Here is a 26511-nt window from a genome sequence, read left to right as displayed (position 1 = left end):
TGAATTTCTAATTTTTTAATCCAAAGGTAGTTCCATTCATTTCCTCCAGTACACTCAGAATAACTGACCCAGTACTTCACTTATTTAGAAAAATGTAAATAAAAATACTTTGAGTAGCTCAATCATGCCTTAGTATGCTCCAATGCTAACCAACATAGGAAAGACTTCTTTCCTATCCCTTAGCTTTTCAATATTGTTTGTACTTAGAGTACTTACTGTGTTTCCCTTTTGAAATACAATAGCTGAAACTTCACGTATTAATAAGTACTTGATAAAGTTGATGATAATGAAATAATGCTGTTATTATTAATATATAATGTATTATACATTAATATAATTAATGTAAGGTTGCTGTTTTTTGAATCTCCACAGAGACTAAAATGTTGCTTTTTTAAAAGATTTTATTTATTTATTTGAGAGAGAGAGTGAGCGAGAGAGAGAGAGCTCACGTGAGCAGGAGGAGAGGGAGAGGGAGAAGCAGACTCCCCAGTGAGCAGGGAGCCAGATGCGGGACTCTATCCTAGGACCTGTGACCATGACCCAAGCCGAATGCAGACCCTTAACCGACTGAGCCACCCAGGCACCCCCTAAAATGTTGCTTTTACAACTGTTTTAAAACCATTTGTTTTATACTAAACGTGCTGTGCTCGGATCTTTTTTCCCTTTAGAACTTTTAGTTTTAGGTGAACTAACCATACACATATATGCAAATATATATAAAATATATTATGTATGTAGAACAGAATATGAAAACTTTCCATTTCATTCCAAGAATATGTTCTATTATATTAAATCATAACTGAAATTAATATGAACTACTGAGGGAAGAAAAAAGTCACAGTACCACTGATTCTAGCCCATGACCCTCTTTTGTTTTATAAAAGGTTCTTGAGTTATAGCTAGCCTTATTTGTCAACTGCTGTTTAGTCACTATTTTTTTGTCACCATCTTGGATAGCTTATAACAGAATCCACAGGGTCAGTTATAATACTCATTGCCATCTTATGTTCCCTTTAGCTTTATTAAAGGCATGTTATTTACTAGACTTTAATTTTAGGTTCAAATTTTTCTTTCTGTTTTTAGAATTAAAGATAAATAGAATTTAAAATTCTTTGGTATGAATATTGCAAAAAATAGCAGAAGAATGCCCTTAATACAAGTGATTACCAAGTCATCTTCTGGCTAGAATAGAGTTGTTCTTTTGCTGCTAAAATGACTTTAAGTTTTCCCAGAGAGCTGTGCCTTTCACAGTCTCAAATCTACTACTCCTTATCTAAATGGTGTTCTAAATTGCAAGAAGGCTTGCAAGATTGGCTTATATTTCATTATACTATGTAGTTTAAATGTGCTGTATAACATCCATTTAATACAGACCTAGGTTTTAAGCAATACAAAATGAAATTGGTCAAAAACAAGTTGAAACTTAAGGATTGAAATAAGAGATGGTAAGCATAATGATTAAGAATTCAAGTCCTTCTTCTGCCAAGGCAATGACCTTGATCTGTTTATTTTGCCTTGCTTTCTCCTCTGCTATGCTGGCTAAGATAATATCTACTTCAGGAACTTGTTATAAGGATAAATGATATAATGAATATGAAGTATGATTGACCTTTGAACAATGCACTGAACCACTATATAGCTGAAAACCCACATATAACTTTTGACTCCACAAAACCTTTAACTATTAAATAGCCTACTGTTGACCAGAAGCCTTACCTATGAGATAGCTGATTAACACATATTTTGTATGTTATATGTATTTATAGTGTGTTCTTACAATAAAGTAAGCTAGAGAAAAGAAAATGTTATTAAGGAAATCCTAAGGAAGAGAAAATACATTCACAGGACTGTACTCTAAAAATTCTGCATATAAGTGGACCCACTCAGTTGAAACCCATGCTCTTCAAAGGTCAACTATTTAGCATTGTGCCAGACATGTGGTAGGTGCTCTGTAACATTGATGTTCACTTATAATAATAAAGGATGTATTTTTCCTACCATCTGATAGTTTTCTTTTTCTAGAATATACTATTAAGTAGCATAGATAATACTGTGCTTTAGAATGTTAACAACATAATATCACACGATTTTACTGAATGAGCAAATTTATTTTTTACAAGAATGTGTTAAATAACTTCCCTGGAACTTTGCCTAGTATTCTTTTTTTTTTTAAGTGTTTTTATTGTTATGTTAATCACTATACATTACATCATTAGTTTTTTTAATTTTTATTGTTATGTTAATCACCATACATTACATCATTAGTTTTTGATGTAGTGTTCCATGATTCATTGTTTGTGCATAACACCCAGTGCTCCATGCAGAACGTGCCCTCTTTAATACCCATCACCAGGCTAACCCATCCTCCCACCCCCCTCCCCTCTAGAACCCTCAGTTTGTTTTTCAGAGTCCATCGTCTCTCATGGTTCTTCTCCCCCTCTGATTCCCCCCCTTCATTCTTCCCCTCCTGCTATCTTCTTCTTCTTTTTTTTTTTCTTAACATATATTGCATTATTTGTTTCAGAGGTACAGGTCTGTGATTCAACAGTCTTGCACAATTCACAGCGCTCACCATAGCACATACCCTCCCCAATGTCTATCACCCAGCCACCCCATCCCTCCCACCCCACCCCCCACTCCAGCAACGCTCAGTTTGTTTCCTGAGATTAAGAATTCCTCATATCAGTGAGGTCATATGATACATGTCTTTCTCTGATTGATTTATTTCGCTCAGCATAACACCCTCCAGTTCCATCCACATCGTTGCAAATTTGCCTAGTATTCTTAATGTGGTTTCCTGCAGTGGCTTGATGTATGATGCAGTAATGAGTACAGAATTAGCATATAAAGCCAGGCCATTTTATACCCCTTCTAATTGGCTTACTTAGTCAAGTGCCAAATACTACAATATAAAGGTTCTAGTACATTATCTCTAAAATAGGCAGCAAGGTTCTAGTGGAGTTTCTTTTCTAAGTCTTTCTATTATTTTTTTCAAGATCTTTAATCTGTTAAATCCTGATGGCTTTTCTGGTAAAGTCAATGTTTTACTCATCTTTTGTATTCCAGCAGACCTTGCACATAGCAAGTATTTGGCAAACAAAATTACTCAAGAAGAGGAATCAGAGAAAATGATTTGCAACTTAATACGGTGGATTTAATTGGTATTTTCTTTTTTGTAAACACATCTCCAGTCTAGTATTTCCGCCTTTCCTCCTTCTACCCCACTTCTAAGTGCTTCCAGTGCCTGAATACAAGAGCTACTCTTGCTCATTACCAGTGTGTTCTATGAGGCCCTGAATGTTGTAATGTACACATATTGAGCCATTTATATACGTCCATTACTTTCCTATTTACTTATGCTTTGGACTCTTGAAATATTTCAGTTTGTAGAAACTATGAAGGTTTCTTTTTAACGTACTGATTTAGATTAATATATATATATAAACAAATATATTTATATATATAAACATATATATCCTTTAGATTATTAGATTTCTTTTGGCATACTGATTTAGATTAATATATCCTTTAGATTATCATGCAATCCAAGTATCCTATTGAAAAATTCTTTAAGAATTAACTGTATTATCTCCCCCTTTGAGATAAAGAGAAAATAAGAATGAAAATGTACCCACACATGAGAGGAAAGGAATAGCTAAAAGATTTAAATCTGCCCCAAAGTGTTCTCTTCCCTTTCAAACATCAGCCAGTTATTGTATGTTAAGTGCTGCCGTTCTGTCCTTTTCCCCGTGGCTGCTGATGAATATTGTCAAGAGGATTTAAAGCATACACACACACACGTACACACACACAACTGGGGTCCCAGGATGTGCTACATAATATGTGAGACCTAGTGCAAAATAAAAACGTCAAGTCCCTCCCTTATTCAAGAACAGTGGAAAATCCCAAGACCGTAAGAGCAGAGCATAATACTAAGCGCAGGCCCCTGTGCAACTGCACAGGGCACGTGCCCACATATGGCCCTGTAGGATTCCCAAGTTCTGGGAGGTGGTCTTCCTCTTGGCACTATGCTTAGCAGCTCTTCAGGGTAAATACTTCCATTATATGTGAGCACTAAGATTTGAACATCAGAGAGAGTAAAGAAATGTGAACTCTCCCATCATGACCATGCAGTATGGTTACTGGTCATTGTAACATGGTCAACAAAGCCATGTAATGAAGAGTAATGAGATAATTCATCCCATGAGTAAGGATTAAGCCCTTTGAGGGTAGAGAAAGCAACCAGGGAAAAATAAGCTTTTATTTAGTGTGTTCTTTGGATAGGAGCCATATTAGGCTCTTTTTTTTATACATTAACCTGATTTGTCATATAAACCATATAAAGCAATTTTTATTACCCCATTTTCTACAAGAGGAAATTGAGCCTCAAGTGTATAAAATAACTTGCTGACAGTTACACAGCAAGTAACTAGCAGTGTGGTGATTGCCCACATCTGTCTTCATATCAAGCCCACGTTCTTTCCATGGGTATTGGTATCTTGCCGGCTGATGTCTGGCTCTGGAGGTTGATGGCTACAATAAAAGTGCAGCCTTGAGAAGCAGATGCAAAAAAGAGTGCAATTACGAGAGAAATTTAGTTTTGCAGTTTGTTTGGTGTGAGGAAGCTGAACCCAGCACAGACTGAGAGGCCATGGGCCATGTACAGAATGCAGCAAATAAAAAGAGAGTCCTTATTATCATGACCAGGCAGAGAGAACTGTCTCCCTTATTAATAGAGCAATGCAGTGGTCCCAGAACAAATGTGACATCTTGGAAATGGATAGAAGAACACACCTTGATTGCTGCAAAATAATGGCTCTTCCCACAATAAAGATAAAATAATAATAACAATAATAAATAATAAACCAAATGATGGACACCAGGTTTCAGTAAGTACAGCGAGAGTCTGAAGCATCTAAGGGCCAGCATATTTGAGGGGAGTGTACTCCAAGCTTCAGTCACTTATGTTCCACTTTCTTCATGATTTTACCATGTCTAACTCTTGACCATATCATTATGGATGTAACATTTTAAATTTATTCTATAAGCAGCATGAATGGATTTATCCTAACCTAAAGTACTGGCTTTCTGTCCTCAATCCAGGTGCTCTAATAAGTGTTAAAGCTCATTTGCTCTTCAGTTTATTCAGCTCATATTTATTGAGTACCTTATATGTTGTAGGATCTCTCTACCTGCTGTGGGTGGTTGGTAGGGGGAGGGGAAGAAGAGAAGTCAGAGATGAGTAGGACGTGGTTCCTGCCTCCAGAGGGCTTCAGAATGAAATTAGACAATTTCAGACTTCACAGAATGCTGAGAAACCAGTATTGAGGAAGTGGCGAACTTTGCCTGGAGGAGGTAGGAAACTTTATACTAAGGTAACCTTGAGCAGTAAAGTCTAGACAAATAAGTAGGAGGAGTTCACTGAGCAGATTTGGAAGATTCATCTTCCTGGTCGTTGACTGGATTTTTTTTAAACTTTTCAGATCATGATCATCGGTGTTTCGGAAATTATTGAGTTCAGTTCAATCCAATGGTTATTATCAAGAATTTCTCAGATTATTAAGCTTGTTTAGAAACAATCATTTGATTTTACATCTGACGAATCAAATAATAAAGTAATAGAAACAAACCCATAACTTTCTGGAATACTTCGATATTTAGCTCCTATATCCATAATTTAGAATTATGTTGTGTGTGTGTGTATTTTTTCACCTGAATACCTTTCTTATGCAGATTTTATAGACTAAAATGTTAACTACTTCTACTATTTCTTTTATTTTTCCTTGTAAGAAAGTTAAAACAAGAAGTGATTCATATGTTACAAACAACATGTGTTTACCGTAATTTTTTTCTTTCAGTGTAAAACTCTTTCTGGAGTCTGTGACCACATCATATCCCTGTCATCGGATCCTCTGGTTTCACAGTCTGCACACCTAGAAGTGATTCAGCTGGCAAACATCAAACCAAGTGAAGGGCTGGTAAGAGCTACCATATTTGTCAAAGCCACCATCCATCAGTGGACAGCTAATGATGTGGGCAAAGCGGCGTCCAAATATGGGAATCCATAAATTCTAATGAACTTTGAATATTTTGGTATTTTTTTTCTAGGGATAAATTAAAGTAGTGGGATTTTGTCACTATAAGAAGTTTTATGAAGATAAATGAAAATGAAAGAGAATTTAAAATGAGATTTCTAAATTATCTTGTTTACTTTGGTATTAAATTAGCTTTTATTACGTTCTTTCACCCCCTACCAAAGTTCCTTAGGTTTAAAGGAAGTTTAAGAGTTTTATACTAAGAACCAGTGTTACCTGCCCTTGCAAGTAGGTGTTTTGTTTGTTTTGCTTTGGTTTGTTGTGGTTTTAATAGGACTCTTTTCCCTTAGGTTGTGTAAGCTAGACAAACCCGATATTGTTTATAACTCACATTCGTTCTTACAAGGGTGAGTAAGCAGGTGGGTTTTGCCAAAACTAGGCTGACATCTAGGAGATGTATTTTTTATTATGTAATAATAAAGATAATCATCTTCTATATTTTGTTCACTTGATTAAAAATTGTATTGATTCTAAATTTAACCCAAAGGAGAGTTTTTTCTTTAGTAGGCCTCTAGGAAGAAAGCATATAAAATTAATATTAATGAGAGCGAGAGACAGAAAACAAGAAACTGGCTGGAGAACATCTTACCCACTACACAACTATGGCTTGTTAGTTTGGTGCTGCAGTGTTTCTACTTTCTCCCTGTGGATGAATTTTCCTAGGATATAATTATTGATATTTTAGAAAATAGAAATCTTGGAAATAATATAATTCAGGTAATATTCTTAAAGACCTCTAAGCAAGTTTAATTTTTATGTGGCTTTTCTTCAATTCCTAACAGTGAATTTTCAGAGTGAGGCCATCTATTCAATAAAGTGACTTTTCTGCTGATACTTGGCAAATTACTTTTTGGTAACTGTAGTTTTTCATGCTTTTGTGGCTTTTATCAGTGTTTTCCTAGGAAGATGGAAATCATTATGTCAGACATAGCCAGCAAGTATGTCATCATCATAGCCTATAAGTGTAATATCTAATTTTAATTTTAAGAGCTTATTTTTAGCATTTATAAACTTATTTGAAGTAATATTTATAATTTTAAATTCTTACTATTCCTTTTGGTTATCTTTACACAGTCCAGTTTCATCTAAAGCATCTTTCAACCTATAATATTGAAGAGTTTCCTTTCTATATTTCCCTTTTCAATAGTTATAAAGGAAAGGAAGCTGTGTCAGCATGATTTGTAGAGTGGGAAATTAAGAATTAATATATATTATATTAGACTAGGAGTCAGGACACCTGAATACAAATCACTTACATAAAATATAGCTGTGAGTGTGATCTTGAGGAGGTGGAGGAGTAAATTTAACCTCCTTGGCCTTGCTATTTTCATGTGTAGAATGTTGGGGTCGGGAAGGGAGGGTGGACTAGATCAACCTTGAGGCTTCCTCTAGCTCTATGAGTCGGTGGTGCTAAGGACAGGATTTGGAGAAAAGAGCCTGATTTTTTTCCCCCACTAATTTCCACTGAAATCATGGGAAATAGTAACCATATGAAGTGAGTCAGTACAGTGATAATTGACATTATGAAATCTTGACTTGTTTTTAACGAAAGTTATAGCCTTGGACATGTCTTTTATTTTTTGAATTTGGAAGAGGTAGATCTGGGTCCAGCCTTTGAAACAGTCGTGATCTTAAAATGCTAACAACCAGATTCACTTAGTCTGAGAAAGAGCTGGAAAAGAAAATACCTGAGTGCTTACCATTTGTCAAGTATTTTCTCACAACTCTTTAGAGTAGATACTTTCTTATTTTGCAAATGAGAAAATGGAGTCACAGATCTTCACCAATTTGCCCTGTGTCACATAGGTAATATACAATAGAGGCAGGGTTAAGTCCAGGTATATCTCCATAAAGTACATCTTAACAAAGCTTGTTCCATTATCCCACATTTAAAGTTGGAATTGCCAAAGGGAAGTGTGAGAGGTTTAGGAGGGTAACTTTAAAACTGGAACCACCTAGAGAAATCATTTTTAAAGGACAATTGGCAGCACTTCTTTGGGAAAATATTTCCAAGGGAGGAAAAGAAAAATCCAAAATTTTGAAAATAAATGAAAAGTGAAATAAAGGGCTCCTGAGTGGCTCAGTCGGTTAAGCGTCTGCCTTCGGCTCAGGTCATGATCCCAGGGTCCTGGGATTGAGCCCCGCATCGGGCTCCCTGCTCCGCGGGAAGCCTGCTTCTCCCTCTCCCACTCCCCCTGCTTGTGTTCCCTCTCTCACTGTGTCTCTCTCTGTCAAATAAATAAATAAAATCTTTAAAAAAGTGAAATAAAAACTATTTCTTGTGATTCATGTTAAAGAGATGCCTGAATAGAAATTTTTATGATTTATTCAAGGAATCATTTTAAAAATCAGATACATTAAGCAAGTTTAGTCAGTCACATTTGAAATAAATAGATCTGAGGATTTTGGTAACATTTAGCATGTGCTTAGCCATAGGAAATGTCTAAATGGTAAATGAAGGAAAGAAAGAAAGGTGGGAGAATACCAAGCTTTAAGGAAGTTTAATTAGCTTAAAACATCTGCAGAAGGTCTTCTGCGAGTTTCAAAACAACATCTTTCATAGGCAAAAGGTAATTGCTTGGTTCTTCCACTGATAAACTGGATAGATTGTTCATCAGCTTTCTACCTAATTAGTAAAATCCCCTAGGATTTCTTAGTTTTGAGAGTTCTAAGCATTATAACGAATGATGGGAAATGTACTTGTTATGATTAAAATATGCAACTAGCTTCTAAAATGCTTTTAAACAACAATGATTAGCAGAAAATTAAAGGAGGGAGAATGAGAGCTATTGGAACATATCAAAACTAGATCAGAACCAAGAGATGAGTTGAACAGAGAGGAAGGGGCTTGGGGGGACATCCTTGGGGAAGCCTCTTGGCCTCAGAGAGCTCTTTTGCTATTAGACACTTGGATTATCCTTAAATATGCCTTATTTTATTGACTTGACTGTGAGGTTGCTTTGGCTCCCATTGGCTAACTGACATTTGGAGATCGAGTGAAGCAAATGTCATTTTGGCAAGCTAAGCAGGAAAGAGGGAGCTGTTCAAGTCAGCTCCAGAATTAATTAATTGTTTAAAGAAAAAAGAAGAAGAAAGAAGGAAGAATAAAGGTTTTGATGAAATGGAAGACCAGATTTGTCTCAGTTCCAGAAAAAGAGCCATTTGAATTACGTGTACTGCTGTTTGACCCTTTCTCAGAGATGAACAAGTGATCAGCTGTAGTTCTGTGGACTCTTCATTATTTGGAAGGTGATTAATTTGAAACCTCATCCAAGCAACTTGCTTCTTTTACTTTCTTTGGGTACCTGACTTTTTTGGCCATTTTTCTCATTAATACTACCAGAGGGAAATAAAAAGAATGAAGTCAGTTTTGATTATTAAAAGCATTTACAACAAGTGGCTTATTAAGGTTAAAACTGAAAATATTGAATAAAACAGTATCTTCGTTCTTTGTGGCAGTTTTAAAATTGCTTCTGTGAGGTTGCTAGAATTGAATTCTGTATACATAGTTAGATCCTCCTTTATTTAAGCATTTTAAAAATATTTTTATCCATCTGAAAAAATTAACTTTAATATAAGTCATATAGCATTTAATTATATGTAAATAATGATGAGATTTTCTTCCTTTAAATAACAGATACCTGCTTTAGCTTACAGTTGCCACTTTTGAGGTTCCTGGTGTGTGTAATAATTGCAGACAAATTTTATTTCCAGAGACACAACTAGATTATGTCTATGAGTTTTTATTATCTCTATGACTATATTGCCTTTTCTAAACATTTATTTTAGGATATTAGACTTTCTCTATGACCCAATCATTAATGAGACTATTTAGAGCTCTTGTCAAATACCTGAATTCATAATCAGTAATACGCAGTGTTGAAAGAAATGTAGAGAGAAACATAATCAACTTCTGCCTACCATTTTCAGAGGAGATGGGGCAATAAAATAAATTTGTAAAATAGGAGACCCAGTTACTCTTTATAACCACATTGCACATAGTACATGTGTGCTAAAGAGGTCTCAGTCTTAGCATAGATGTTAAACAGTGAATAGTTGACTTTAATACCTACAGTTGCCAAATATTATGTTATAATAAGAAAAGTGAAGGTGCACAACTGTCCTATTAATAAATCGATAAATCAGGAGCCTAGAGGTTGAAAGTGTGGTCTGGAGTCAGACTGCTTAGGCTTGAAACCTGGCCTCACCACCTTGGGCAGACTCCCCAGCTTCTCGGTGCCTCAGTTTCTTTATCTCTAAAACAGAAGTAATGAGGGGCCTCTGGGTTGGTCAGTTGGTTAAGCATCTGTCTTCGGCTCAGGTCATGATCCTGGAGTTTCAGGATCCAGTCCTGCATCAGGCTCCCCACTCAGCAGGGAGTCTGCTTCTCCCTCTGACCCTCCCCCCTCTCGTGCTCTCACTCTCTCTCTCAAATAAATAGATAAAATATTTTTAAAAAAATAAAAAAGTAAAACAGGAGTAATGATAGTTTATACCACATTGGCTATTGTGAAGTAGAACAGTCCCTGGTACATTGTAACCAGTAGCTTTCCATGATGATGGTGATAGAGAATGATAAGTGATGGTTGTTTTGTATGTCCAAGTAATATATACTGTTTCTTTCCCTGTCTTTTCCCACTTTATTCTCTCACAGTCCTTCTGTGTAAAAAAACTGAGACAAAATTTAGTGTTTAGCTCTTACAAATATACTTTAAGATTCTTTATTAATCTGTTGTAATTTTGTTAATTCCTGGAGGAAAATGATGACAAAGATCTTGTCCTCTTCTAAGTTCTATAATAGCATCATTATATTTACTCTCCCATAAATAATGGGATAAGTATGAACTTAAAAAGTAAGTATGCTGTACACTTGGCACCAGTGTAAGGTTGAATATTACCACATGGTCATAGGCAACAACAGCTAGCCAATTTCTTAATTAATTTCTATATGTACTTCTGTTGAGGTTATTTATTTTATATGAAATAATGAAGTTGCATTTAAAATACTAGAGTTCACAGGTAAATGAACACCTTTTAAATCACATTCATTTTCTTCACGTTAGTGATCCAGGCTTATCCATTTTTGGAACAGGCACCAACATTTTAGACATAAGACATTACTGAAATGACTTCAGAATTCACGCCTACCCAGTTTTTTAATAGTACCATCCCATGAACTTTACTGCTTCTTGTTTTTATTTCTTACTTATTTCCAATGAAATACACATACATTCAGTTATCTAAATATATAATTAACCTAAAGGTATGGGAAATTAACGTTATAGTAATTGTCTATATAAGTGCTAAAATTAATGCTTTTCTGAAATAATATTGTTGGTTATTGTTAAGTCCATTATATTTTAGACTTCGAGTTCATTAAAATTCATATTTTTTTATTTTTTAATCAATATTTTGAAATGCAAGGCACTTGTATAAGTAAAACTTGGGTAATTTTTTCCCAAAGAGAAAAGTAACAATCTTCCTTAGAGAGGAAGAAAAATCTCTTTTTTTCCCATCTTTTTTTTTACTTAAATGAAAATATTTTAACATTTACAATGTGAATATTTTCTTGTGATTTTTTTCCCTTTCAAGTTCTCCCACTGTCCATAATTTAAAGTTTTTGTTTGCTCATAAAGCTGACATAATTTCAGGATTTCTAGATAATCTTTAAAGTGTAATAAAGCATTTTCTAAAATGGCTTTATTTAAATGGGAAATGGAATCAAACTCTTTTTATTAGGAGGAGGGCTTGCCACACATTACTTCTTAATTATTGATATAGAAGTGTTGGATATAATTATTAAAACTTCATCAATGAAAATAAAGGCAGGAAATACAGGATTTCACAAAAGAGATGGAGAAAAAAGTTTACATTAGCAATATTTTGTCACTCTTCTGTCTCTAGTTGGTTGTAGTTGAAGTGGCTCTGTAGAAACCTACTTTTTGTTGTGTAATATGTATCAAATATAATATGCTAATAACCAATATTTGAATTTCCCATTATTACTTTTATTTTGCCACAGAACAAATAGTAAGGACTGTTGGGGGAGTGAGGTGCGTTCTTTCTTCAGAGTATTGAATTACCATGCTACATTTTATAAGTTTCACAGGCAATTTACTTACCAAGTAGTTATTTGATTAAGTTGATGATAGGCTTCTTCGGGCAAACTTCAGAAACCAGAACATTCAGATAGGAATTTTTTACTAGTTTAAAGTTGGCATTATTGAATATGGATTCATGGAGCATGTGGCAATTTTGATAGGATAATTTTTTTGTAAATGATTGTGTAATATACTTGAAAACATTCCAGTCGCTTCATTTTTTTTTTTTTTGATGCTGTCTTTTTCTAGGGTATGTATATTAAATCAACATATGATGGCCTCCATGTAATTACTGGAACTACAGAAAATGTAAGTATTATAACATTTCAGATTATAAGGTGTGTTTTTCTTTTTATTGTTAAACAACTTCTATATCTCAACGTAATTGAGGTTGACTTCTGAGGACATGAACAGATTAAGAGGAAAAAACTAAAAGGACACATTGAGTTAGTAAGTGCTGGTTTGGGAAGAATTTCAATCATTTTATTTAGTTTAGAGTAACTATTTACTTAGAGTAAATCAGATGTTTTCTGTTCACAGCCAGAGATTTGTCTTTGTTAAGTATTTTCTGGTTTATGACAAATTACTGTGACATCTAAAAGAATCAACTTCCATCTATCAAATAGTTTAGTTATATTAAGAAACTTATGTAAGAAAGAAACATCAGATAATTCACGCTTTCTGAATATGCATTATAATTCAGCTTAATTCAGTGAGGTGACAGCATGGTATAACTCACTGGTTTTCACAGTGAGGTCCCTCCCTGGATCAGCAGCATCAGCCTCCCTTGGCAACTTGTTAGAGATACATATTCTTGCCTGCCCCCCCCCCCCCGCCAGAACTACTGAATCAGAAATTCTGGAGACCAGCCTGTTTCTTAATAAGAGATTTTGTTTTTTATTTTGGGGGGTTTTTTAAAAGATTTTATTTATTTATTTGAGAGAGAAAGCATGTACACAAGAGAGAGCACAAGCAGAGGGAGCAGCAGAGGGAGAGAGAGAAGCAGGCTCCCCACTGAGCAGGGAGCCCGATGTGGGGCTCAAACCCAGGATGCTGGGACCATGACCCGAGCCAAAGGCAGATGCCCAACCAACTGAGCCACCCAGGTGCCCCAAGAGATTTTGTTTTAACAGGTAATTCTAAGACATGCTGAAGTTTGAGAGCCACTGCAAGCAGTGGGTCAGTCCCTAGGCCTAGGACCTACAATTAGTTCTGCATCTTAATGGCAGTGTAATTTTTGGCAAGTCACTTACCCTGCCATTGCTTTAGTTTCCTCAACTGTAAACTGGAAATATTATCTGCACTACATACCTCACTAGGTTGATGTGAAAATAAGCTAATAAATGTGAACGGCTATGCAATAAAGAGCTACAGAAATGTGAAGTGATTGTGTTGAGCCTGAACATGATCACTAAAATAGATTTGAATAGTGTAATAAATCATTATTCCTCCATTTGGTTGTCCCAGACTTCCATCTTACTCTTAAGCAGGTGCTGAGCTTTGAATTTTTTTTTTCTTTTAGAAATTCTGACAAATTACATGTTTATGCTGTGTTCCTTCAAAGAAGACTGGGGTGGAGTTAGTTAATCTCAAGTAGTCCTAGATCTCAATATTTTACCGGCATTTTCTTTTAAAAAAAATTAACGTAATTCACTTACTACTTTAATCATTTATTGCTTTTTTCCCACTAACTTCTCTTGGTTTCTTGAGAATAGTGAAATACATAATGTACATTGCAGTTGGATTGCTATACTGACTTCACATTTGGTATTAAATACGGGGTCAGAAATATCAGTAATATGCATATTGTCAACCAATTAAAATTTTTAAAGCAGTGAAATACTGTAAATGATACTCCTATCACTGATTCATCATTCTCATTTGTTTGTACATTCCTCCAATCATTCATTTATTCATTTGTTCTTGTAACAAACTTTTGTTTCATGTCTGCTATGTTCCAGGCATGGGGCTAGGTATTGAAGGAATTTTTAAACTAAACTAGTTTGCTGTTCCTAAGGAATGCAACTAGGGGTTTATGTGTGTAAACAAGTACTGAAATTTGTGTAGACAAAGGAAAGAATCATAAATGCTGCCAATGAAACTAGAGAAATAATCACAGAAATGATTTTGAACTATATCTTGAAGAATTTATAGGAATGCATCTCTGTATTGCCTGGGGTCTATAAAAAAAGTGGAGTACTATGTACTGTTCATATTAATTACTCAGTAATATTTGATAAATGGGTGAGTGATCAAAGAAAGATTGATTCTATGAATAGTTTAGATATGAACCATATATTAATGGCTTATCATTTAATTCTTTATTCTTGAAAATGTTTTACTATTTTTGGTACCCTCAGTCATTTATCATTAGTAGATCTCTGTTGAGTCTTAGTAAATCTGCTCACTAAAGTGGTTAAGTTATTTTGCTTTGCTCTGCCCTAGTTTCTTAGTTTTCTTTTAGGTAAAATGAGAAGTTTAGACAAAATGATCTCTAGGGTCCCATTTAACACTGAAAGTCTATAATTTATATGACTTATTCCCTTTTTTACTTATCTGGGAAAGAAGTTGTTTCAGTTTCTTTCAATTTTATATACCAATTATCATTTTCTTTTATACCATGATTAGAACCATTGGCTTGATATTTTTCTTCTATACTCTCCTTTAAAAAGATCAATTGTAAGCCAGATAGCACAGGGACTGAGTATAGTTACAGCCCTATTATAGTAATGATTTACACACTTTTCAGAATTGTTGCATGGTACTTGTCTGATTTGATAATATGCCTACCTCCTAAAGGTGCTGTGAAGAAAAATACATTGTTTTCTTGTTATGATACCATTCTGAGGGTTGAGTTCATATCCTAGATGAACTACCCTCTTAAGAATATACTTGTGTTATTATTTGAGTAACTGGAATTCTCTGGGATATTATCTTACCTTGAATTCTGACCTATGATAGATCATTCTTCTGTGAATTTCAAAATTTGTTGAATAGAGGTTAATATTGTTTCAAGACTTCTTTGTTTTGAAATAATTGGAAATTGGAAATGAATAAAAAATAAACTGGAAATCAGTTTTTAAAGTAAATCCTACTTTCTATTATTAGTTATCTGTAGAGCGCAAACAGTATATTAAATACTAGTAGTCATTTTTGTTTAATTTTTTCAAGATTAAATAATTTCTTGATCTAAAGAGGTGAACTTATTGTAGTATTTTAGGGAAAAGAAATGAGTGATAAAATTTATGTTCTTTATCATTTCCATTATGTTAAATTTAGTCACCTGCAGATCGGTGCAAGAAAATCCATGCTGGCGATGAAGTGATTCAAGTTAATCATCAGACTGTGGTATGTATAATTACCTTATGAGTCAGTGGGAGGAAATAATATAAAGATCTGCTAAAGCTTTAAAAGGATATCAATGAAATAAAAACACCTGTTTGTGTACAAAATGATTGAATAGCCTTTTTTCAGATAGCTGAATCAATATTCTTAATTATTTGACAGAAGATAAGGCATAGTTTTTAAAAAAAAACCATAGTTTTAATACCAGGCTTGGAAATACTGGTGTTAGCTGAGGTTAGATACGCATTTCTATATAGACAGGTGCAGGATAATGTCATAAACCCCATGACCTGAGATAATAATTTTGGGCTAAAAATTAAAGTGATCATGCACACAAATTCAACCTTTTCTGGATAAAACTTTTAAGTTTTACTTTACAAACTATGGAATTTCCTAGTAGGTATGTTTTGTAAGGGCATACGTTCATTCATCTACTTTAACATTGATTTGTTCACTGAAGTGTCTAATAGATTGGTTTATTTTAAATGTTGATTTTTTAAACAAATTTAAAAATTAATAGCCAAATTGGCTCTTCATTTCCCAAAAGAAGACTACAGTTTTTGTTTTAAAACTGTTGCATGTAACTAAATAAGTTCATAAAATTTTCTTGCTCTGTGAACCTCATGAATCCCTTTCTAGGCTAAGATCTTGACAGTGGCATTTTTGTGTCTAAGGTAGACTTCCAAGGGCTGTTTTCTTTAATGTTAGTTTTAGAAAATGAACATCATATAATTTTCACTTTGGGCTGTTTTCTGTCGCAGTTGATTTACTTTCTTCTTCTATATCTGCCAAAATAAAGTATATTCTCTAAAACAAATGAAGTTAAAATAATCTGATTATTAATATAATAAACTTCATTTGCAAAAAATGTGGGGGTTTTTTCTGGTAAATATTCTACTTATAGCTCACTAATCCTTCAGAGTGAATAATTATTTCCTATTGTACCTTTTAACTAAATTTGTTTTTGCCTGTTCTAGTCATAGAAGAAACTATTAAAAGGAAAGTCTATATTTTGGGGATAAGAAGACTGGTGTGAAAAACTCCAGTCTTTCTCACTGATTCTGGTATGAAGGCAGAAGACATTGCATTTTTGGCTTTGAGTAAACTGACAACTTTATGATATTGTGGAGAGGCTCCTGAACACTGATAATTAAAATTACACTGTTTCTTCAATGAGTTCATTAACTAAGTGAATAAAAATTAATGAAAGTTTAAAAAATTAAACATATAGGTGTTAGGTTAATAATAATTAATGCAGAATTCTGGTCATCAGCAAAGCCTTTCCACACTATGACAGTTTTGATAATGAGAAAGTTGTCATTACTAGAAACTATACAAAGTGTTTGTCCTAACTTAAGTTTCTTGTCCCCTAGGATGAGGATTTGGGCAGTGGGATAAAGCAGCTGCTTCAGTAGACAGGCAGCTTCTCCCTCTTGTAATGTTCATGCTGCCTCCATTTTTGCAATGTGACCTGAACAAATATGACATCTGTTCGATAGTTGGACCAATTTCCAGTTGGTCAATTCTAAGTGGGTGGAATTAGTCTCTAATGAAAAATAAAATTGTTTAAAGGATACTCTTTGTGGGGCAAAGATTTTGATGTTGACCAAACAAATATGAAAGTCTTTAAGGGACTACAAGTGAACTAATAAAATCTATATAGATTGATGATACATAAATACTGTGAGAATGTGTAAATACATCTTTGCATCACAGGAATATTCTAAAATACTGAAAGTGACACAGAATGATGGTTGGGGGGACTTGCTTCCAGTTTTTGCTCTGAAATTGACTTTTGGCTTTAAGTGAATCATAGTAACTAAGCATCAGTTTACCTTTTTATAATAATAATAACCATAGCCAACGTTTACTGAGTTCTTACAGTGTGCCAAGCATCATGTTAAGTACTTTACATATTTTATGTCATTTACTACTTAAAATAATTAGACAAAAAAGGTGTATGTGGAAATTGAGACTCAGAATGATTAACTCGCCTGCAACTCAAAGCTCTCTGACTCCAAGGCCTTCAGTTTTATTATACTACCTCCCCAAACTCAAATTATACAATTATCAAGCAAAAGGAGAAGAATTCTAATGATCATGTAAGTAAAACTCAGGATTCAGTGAGAGATTAAGGGGGAGGGAGGCCAAGGGTAAGAGAAGAGGAAAGGAAGTGAGAATTTACATAACTAGGGCAGTGAATCAGCTGGAGTGAAATTAGAAATGGGTTAGAAATTTAACTTTATTGCTACTTCCTCACTCCTTTCCTTCAGATATATATGTAAAACACCTATCACAATGCCAGGCACACATTAAGAGCTCAATAAAAATTAACTTTCCAACCTACCTTCCTCCCTTTTACCTACAACAACTCTTGGGCCAATTGGAGTCTGGTGTCTTGGCAGAATGCTACTAGAACCTACAAATTGATTTTGGATGATAACAGAGACATTCTCTGACAGGAGAATATGTTGAATTCCCTAAAAGTAGCCTTCCTTAATAATGTGATCAATTACCAGATTGTCTTCTTTGTGTTAAAATGAGAGGCCTATTTGTGTAAGAATGGCTCATTTTATTAAATGCAGCCTAGTCTGCTCTCTATTTCTTGCTGTTGCCTCCTTTGTGGTCTGTACAGTGCTTTTAACTTCTTACTAGACAATATACAGAGGTGATGAAATGGAAATTATCTGGGTTTTGTTACTATAAAAGGTTTGGTAGGTAGATAAATGAGTTGAAACAAGTATAAATTATTTGTAGTCTACAATTGCCCCTTCTGTCCCTCCATTAATTACCAGAGACATTAGGGGTTGGTTATGATATAATAATTACATTAAGGAGTGGCCTAATACATTTGAAATACTTATTTAATATTATTTTTTAATCCAGTAATTAATTGACCAGAATAGCAAGATAATTGCCAATATTGTTCTATACCAATTTAGATTCAATAATGAAGAGTAATGTTCAATCTTATGTTTTGATTGTTATTAGCCCAGTTAGTATTTTTCTGTAATTCTAAAATTTCCTACTGCTAAAGGTAGTAATATACAATATAAAATCTGACAACTTTTCTTATTTTAAAATACATGGAAAAGCATCTTGAAATTTTTCCCTAAGGGTCTGAGAAAGTTGAATGATTCACAGATGAATTCAAATACTATTTTTTTGAAATTGCTAGTATGGTATATCTTCAAGATGTCCAATTAGATGTATGTATTTTCTAGTTTGCTCTCTTTTTAAAAAGTATATTTTCTTATTTGAAATGAAACTGGAAGTTTTATGTCCTTTTTCATATTGCTATATTCTTTATTATAAATGGCTTTTAAGCTTTTCAAATCAACATACTTCTGTGGCTGAGAAACTGTGGCTGCCAGGTAGGAAGAAGAAAAAATCATGAACATCCAAGCAAAGCAGACTGAGTCCCATTGCATGTCTTCCCCGCCAGTGAAGATCCAACTCCTCAAAGCTGCTGGAATCTCCCAAGATTTTTTCCACTTCATCTGCCACTACATCCCTCTCTCTGGGAGATACCTCGGCATAGTTTGAACCAGCAACTCTGCCCTCACGATGCACTTTTAACACGTTTTTTTAGCTGATGAGACTACTTATAGTTATTAAATCTATTGAGGCATATTCCTAATGAATCTGTTAAATTTTGTTAATACTGTTTTTGGTGTGTAAGTGTTTTAAAGATTCTATCCATACTAAAAACAGATATTTTCTTCTTAGGAATATCAGTTAAAAGGAGTGGGGTATGTGGTGGTTGAATGCAGCATTTGGAAAATTTCCTTTCATTTTGTGTAAATATTAAAACATATTCACAATTATTTTGAAAGGTCTTCTGGAACCTGGTGACTACATTCTGGCATGAAATGGTTTATTATATGTTTCTATAAAGGCTACTGGAGTGGAAAATAACTAGGTTGGGAGAGTCAAAAAGATAGATTACAGCAAATAGTTGGGATGTAGGACATTGATTAGTGAGAAATGGAAGATGAGTACTATAAGCTAGTTTTTTTATTACCCACCAAATGGTAAACATTGCTCAACAAGACTTACAGGTGGTGGCAGTTGGGGCTGGGGAAAGGGAACATATTAAAGGACTACTGAGTCATCTGGAGAAGTCATTCTAACTTCATTTATATAATTCTCAAAGGTGTCTTCCTTATTCTCTCTTATTCTCACCTCTAGTCTCTCCTTTTTGATTTTGTCCTCACCCTCTTGTTCCTTTAACCCCAGAACAGGAGAGTATTGTTTACAAGGGAAACCAGCATCATCAGAATGGATACAGAATGTGGTGACCCATTAAAGCCCAGCTCTCCCCTCCCCTCCCTCTCACCCTACCGCCCAGTCCCTGAACTTCAGCAGGAAGGAGTGGCTTATTGAATGGAATCAGTATCATGATATTGACTAACACCAGATGTTCCCTTTCTTTCTCTCTCTCTCTGTCTTTTTAAATTTACTAAATTGTTGTCTTTATTTTTTAAGGTTTTTTTTTTTCTAATTCCATTTTTTTCTCCTTTCCTTTACCATCCTCATCATTTCTCACTTGACTGTTTCTCCTCCATTCTTCATCTTGTTCACTTTTTTATTCTTGCCTATTTTCTTTTGTTCTTTCTTCTCAAATGAGGAAGTATTTATCTTATAATTCCTTATGCCCAAAATATTGAAAACTGAGACCTCAAAAAGCAGTATTTCTGGTATACCTCACATCTTATTCCTGTAAACCCAAGATGTTGCTGGAGTTCAGAGGTTGAATATATTAGCATGGCATTTAACATATTGCTTAATGAATGACTATGAAAATACCATAAAATAACTCTATTAGGGTTCTAAGAAATTGGTATCCTAAAACAGGAAAGGAATTGTTCTCTTTTGGAAGGGAAAAAAATCATGAAGAGTTATTTATCAAAAATTAAAGGAAACAATGCATCATAGATTGCAACCATTCATAGTAATATTTTATTTCAGGTTCTGCCTTATATGGTAGGTAGTTTATGAGATTAATATAGGTTTTTTTCTTCTATTTTGCATTAAACATTGTAGATTTGATGAGAATGTGTGGAAACTGGTTTCGAAGTGCTACATATTGATATAAATTATATAATATTTTATTTTGCCTAGAGAAATCAATTCATTACTTTATTATCCAATATATTTTGTGAGTTTTCTATTACCAACTGAAATTTGTTATATTAAGTCTTTATATAAAGGAGATAAGTTGTATGATGCCTTAATAATGGTAAATTGCTATTAACCAATTTATTTTTTCAGCAGATTTCTACATCCTGACTTATTTCTTTCTTAATTCTATACTTCTTACTACCTTCACCAGGAAAACTATTTGCCTTTGAAAAATGGTTACTCCCAATTTATTTTTATTAGTAGTATATATACATCTTTCGGTATCAACAGACAGTTAATATGATCTAGTTATTTTCCATGGAATTTTAGAAGTTTTTTTATAAGTGATTATTTTGTATGTTTCAAATGTATCTATTGGCTGATGTTCTTACCTGCTTTGGCTTATTAAGTGTGCAACTCACTTGCAAATCAGTATCAATAGCTTCAGCCCTTTTCCTACCTGTATGGAAAAGGCAAAAAGTCAGCCAGTCACAATTGCCTAATATACTTTCTGTCTGTGGGGTGGGCAATTAGTAGATAATAGTTAACTGTCTGAAAAAGATAAAAATTATTGCATGAAAGGGAAACATGTTAGAGCACCATAACACAGGAAATTCAAGAGATAATGATAACAATCTCAAATTCTTTTTAGGTTATTTAGCCCTAGGATTCAAATATAGGCTTCATCCTCTAAATTAATATTCTGATCAGCCTGGTGGCTGAAACTTTAGGTAGTGTAACCACTGATTACTTTTACATTTCTCTCATCTTATTACCCTAATACTGGACAATAAAGAATTTTTTTAAATTGAAACAAATGTCTGAGAGAGTTCAGTATGGCCCCATTTGGAGCTGACACTAAGTTACCTTTTTTGTCTGAGTTGTTGGATTTCTGGTAAAATGATTTCTAAAGATAACTGCTACAGTGAAAGTATTTTTAGCCATTATGGAAGTTCTTAAATTAAGTTTTTTATTAATAAAGATTTAGAATGCTGTTTATTTAGCTATATATATACATATATACACATGCTTTGGTTTTGTTTTGATACATATAGACGTCTATTGCAGTATTTGCTTATATTTTCAGGTAAACATGTCTGTTAAATGTCTGACAGTAAATGATATTTATAGCAAAAGTTGTACATTTTTAAGCATGTCACTTTTTGAATAGCATGGTTTGGGTTACTTTTAATTTTTTTTTCCATTTGGAGTCCCAAATTAAATTTAAGCATGGTTTTTCATAAGTACAGATGTTTTCTTTATTCTTTCTCAGAATTCTTATAATATATATAATATAATATATAAAAATCTATAGGAGCTATAGATTTTTTAGATAACAGTGCTTTGTTTCATCCTTTAGTTTTGTTGACTAAGACTCTTTTTTATTTTAAGATGTGTATTTCCAGTATCTTTGCAAGAACAGAAATGAAATATAGGAAGGAATGGTGAAATATAATAATTTCCTAATATGTAAACACAAAATTGTTTTAAAATTTAACCCATGTAAATATCTTTAAAACTTTTAGTTAAAAACCTGTATTATTATGGTTCTTTTAAAATATGTCCTTGATTTTGGTGGGGGGATGAGGTTCTGTTGTATGACCAAAGATTTTCCCCAAAAGCCTTTCCCTGTGATGTGATTGTCTTCTTCCTCCATCTTTCCCTAGCAGAGGCTTTCAAATTCACTCAATTTTATGTTTTGGAATGAAATAAAAATAACATTGGCTTTGATTCGGTTTTCTGTAGCATATACAAATGTAAACCATTAAGCCTCCAAAATAAACCTTTGGCCTTCAGAGACCACAACATTACCAAATACCATATGGAAATGGAAGAAGGGAAAGAGAGCTGTATGCTCAAAATGCTAAACTGTACCCACAGTTTTTTAACCAGCCGGTCACAGAAGCAGAGACACCAGTGATAGAAAGGCTGCAGTTAGGGTATGTGATAGATAACAGGAGATGATGCAAGTAACAGGATATGCAAATGTGTCACTTTTGGTGAAAACTATGTGGGTGAGTCGTAAAACGTAAAGGAAAAAAATGATGACTGTTTTCTTCCTCCCATGAGCTTCCGCATGAGCCAATCAAGAAATTCTGATGCAGCTCTACAGAACTTGTTGTTTATGGAGGAAAAGACTCTAGGAAGGGGGTGTGCAATAGGTAAAAGTACTAGTTTACTGTAGTCCTCAAGTTGGCTTTCTGTCTTGGACTACTTGTTCATTCTATAGCAGTGAGAAATGTGCTTTCTCTTTAAATATATACACACGTTGTATATATGACTCTCTGAAATTCACATGAAAATACTAAGTACAAAAACATACATGTAAATCAAATTGTGAGCAACTCAGCATGGTCCAAGCTTCAGAGTAAAATTAAGCCACATAAAAAACAAATGCCTTAAAAAACAAATGCCTTGGCATCCTCTTACTTCACTGGATAAGTGCCTTTTAAAGTTAAGGAGGATGTGAGATGAAGAGTCATTTAATAAATAAAGATGTAAAATTATGGGGGTTTTCCCCTAATGAAAATAAAACTTTTAATTCCCATATTCCTTCTTTTCAAATGCTTGTTCCTTTTCTCTTCCCCAAGATTACCTTTTCTAAACTAATGTTTGTAAAAATATCAATACTAAGGTTTTATATAAAATAGTTACACCTTAGGGCATTTCTGAATACTGTGAATTACCTATTTAAATTACTTCATGCTAGAAGTTAAAATCATTTTTTTTGTGTGTAGTTACTTAACCAAATGTATACCTTTCAGCTTATATTCACTTATATTTGAACCATGGGCAAATCTCTGTTTCTACTCAGTAAATGAATGGAAGAGCAGAATTAGGATATCTTCAAATATACTATAATTTAATATTGTAAGACCTTCTCATTAATATTTTGTGAAAAAAATAAATTTAGGTGAAGGCGAAGTTTCTAGATTGGTACTCAAGGTTTATAGTTCTAGGATCTTTGAAAGATATTGTATATCAAAATTCATTACTTCTGAAATGTTTATAAATATGACATTTCCTCCACATAGCTTGTTTTGCTAAAGAAAGAGGCAGTCACAGATATAAAATGTTGGATTTATTAGGTATATCAGTATCTTTTTAGTAATGCGAAGGAATAGAACATTATAATAAATATCTCAGCAACAAAAGATTTGTAAAGACAGAATGTCATTAGTCACAGCATGGTGGGTTGTGTATTAAATTAAGTCTCTAAAGTGCTTTTAAAAAGAGTAGAAGGACATTTGGGTATAGCATGGCTCATGTCATCAGACATTCATATAGGCACACCTCAAGTCTCTGAAATTTCCTTTGTGAAGAGGTGTAATTTATACATTACAACTTGTGGGTAAGAGTGTGTGTATACACAGGAGCATGTATAAATATTAATGAATCTGTTACTTTGTCTTGTGAAGGATAATAACTTTAAAAATAGTTTAAGAAATGTCCTATCTTCCTGTCTAGGTATAGAGATGTTTTCTTATAACTCCAAATACAACTGTGACAAAGGTAAAGAAGTTCTGGGTTGATAGGCTTAAATTCTTACCTTTATACTTATTTTAACTTTGGCTTCTTGGGACCATAGGGTAGAGTTTCTTTTTATATGTTGGTCAAATAATTCACCAAGTGTTTGGGAATCAGATAGGCTAGGGCATGTCCTAAAGGGATCAGAGACTATTTCCTCCCTCTGTGTACCAAGAGGAAAGGAAGCCACTCATCTCTTCAGCACCAACCCCAAAGCCTCTTGTGCACCTAATCTGGGCAACTCATTGTCCAGGGACCTGCCACTTATGTTGCCCTTCACCCAAGGAATTACAAGCCCCATCTACAAGAAAGCAGAACCTCTGGCTTTTAACATTTGGGATACCTTAAAGATTTTCTTGGGAAATTTAATCTGGTTTGTGTTGTATGTAAAATACATTTCAGTGTGCAGGTTGGCAATTACATCTAAACTAGTAAGTAATATGACTTGCCATTGCTTAGAGACACTGGCTTGTGCTACTTTGGACAGTCAGGGAGATAATATTAGCAGTTCAGCATATGTGAAAATACATATTACTATAACTAATAATACAGAATTTGTATAAGGTGCATATGGTGATTTTTAAAAGATTGATTCACCCGTGAACTTAATATGAATGAAATATTCTAATAAATGTTGAAAAGGAGAAACTTGGACTACTTACAACCACTTTAAAACAGTTTTCTGGTTAAAAAAAAAAAACCTTCTTAAAAGTGTTTATATAATGTGTATGATAAAGCAGAATCTTCCTATGACAAACAGGAACTTTATCCATTGTTACATTCCTTTTCATAATCACATCACTATGACTTTAGGTCTGGAGTATCCAAGATGCAAATACTACTTTTTTCATATGTTCATTTATAAGAAAGTTTATTTGGTAAATTTAGGGTAAAGAATGTCTATTAGAGCTTTAGTATCATCAATTATATGCATTTAGAGAAAAATTTAATACAGCTTGGTTTTACAGACTAAACTAAACTCCTGTTGGAGTTTCAAGGCCCTTTCTTGTCTCTGAAATGCTTTAATATCTCATGTCACCATATGATGTTACTAGTCAAGTTTTTAACAGATAATTGTCTACCATTTGTAAAGCACCTTATTGATTGCAAGTATATCCAGACAAATAAGACTCTGTTTTTATTCTCAAAACAAACAAACAAACGAAAAAAAAACCCTCAAAATCCCGTTTTGTGAGGTAGCTGGAGAGGAGGTGGGGTGAGGAAAAATATATAACTTTAATTAGAGGCAGTATGTGAAAAAAATGTCACTAGAGAGAGACAGTGTGCTATGAGATTCACATGAAGAAAAAAGGGTTCTAGATGTTGAGAGGCTTTATGAGGTCAGCCATTTGTATGATGGATATTGCACTTACAGTGAACCTTTATGGATAGGTAAGATTTTGTAGGTGGGAGAAAAGTTACAAGCAGAAGGAAGAGTGCTTTTGCAGAGACGTGGCCGAGGAAAAAAGTAGTGTTGAGGAGAGTGTATACTTAAATCCACCACCTCTTCGAACCATATAGAACTGAAAGTTCTCAAAACAGTGATACTTTTTCTCACGCCTTTCTCCACTCCCTCAAACTCCACATCCTCTTAAACTGTTGACCTCCTAAGAAACTCAGCTTATGCCAATAGGAAGCCTTTCCTCAACCTGCAAAGATGGGTTAGATGCCCCTTTCAGGGACTCCCACTGAATCCTCTATTGACCCTATATTGAGGTTCTCTTTATTGTAAATGTTTCCCACTGCTCATTATGCTCTTTAACAAGGCTCGGGCTGATGTATGCACCATTACATGCATACTACATGGAAGGTACATGATAAATAAACTGACTGTAAGTTATTATAGTTAGTCTTAAAAACATTAAGCACCTAAAATATTCTGGACATGGGCGAGTCACTGCCTTCAAGAGGCTCATCGTGTGTGTAGTACAGCAGTTCTCAAAATGTGGTTCCCAGACCAGTAGCCTCAGCACCACTTGGGAACTTGTTTTAAAAATGCAAATTCCACCTCAGACCTACTGGATCAAAAACTGAGGGTTAAACCCCAGGAATCTGTTTTAACAAGCTTTCCAGTTGATTCTAACGCATGCTAAAGTTTGAGAAGCACATTAATGTGAAATAAAGACTAGACAGCTGTGGCCATATTGACGAAGGAGCTATTTGAGGAAGTGATTCTTTAGTTGGGCCTTCAGAGAGCTTTTCAAAGGTTTATAAGGGAAAAACACTTTCTCACTGTAGCAGTATTTCGGAGCTACAAAAGACTAGAGGCAGAAAGACCAGTTTGGACTCTATTTTAAGTCTAGCAATCAGGTAAAGCA

General features: G+C 34.1%; 1 protein-coding gene across 5 annotated transcripts in view; it reads left to right on the top strand.

The window, feature by feature from the left end:
- CNKSR2 (connector enhancer of kinase suppressor of Ras 2) overlaps positions 1-26511 on the top strand; it is a 267319-nt gene that overhangs the window by 117685 nt on the left and 123123 nt on the right. For all 5 annotated transcript variants that reach the window (XM_078064918.1, XM_078064917.1, XM_078064916.1 and 2 more), the window contains exons 6-8: positions 5859-5978; positions 12446-12505; positions 15476-15544. In XM_078064918.1, the coding sequence (XP_077921044.1) occupies positions 5859-5978; positions 12446-12505; positions 15476-15544 (249 nt within the window). The remainder of the gene's footprint in view (positions 1-5858; positions 5979-12445; positions 12506-15475; positions 15545-26511) is intronic.

Source organism: Halichoerus grypus, chromosome X (genome assembly GCF_964656455.1).
Source record: "Halichoerus grypus chromosome X, mHalGry1.hap1.1, whole genome shotgun sequence".
Lineage (NCBI taxonomy): Eukaryota > Metazoa > Chordata > Mammalia > Carnivora > Phocidae > Halichoerus > Halichoerus grypus.
The sequence above is the reverse complement of the archived record's forward strand: the minus strand, read 5'-3'. Positions and strand labels throughout refer to the sequence as shown.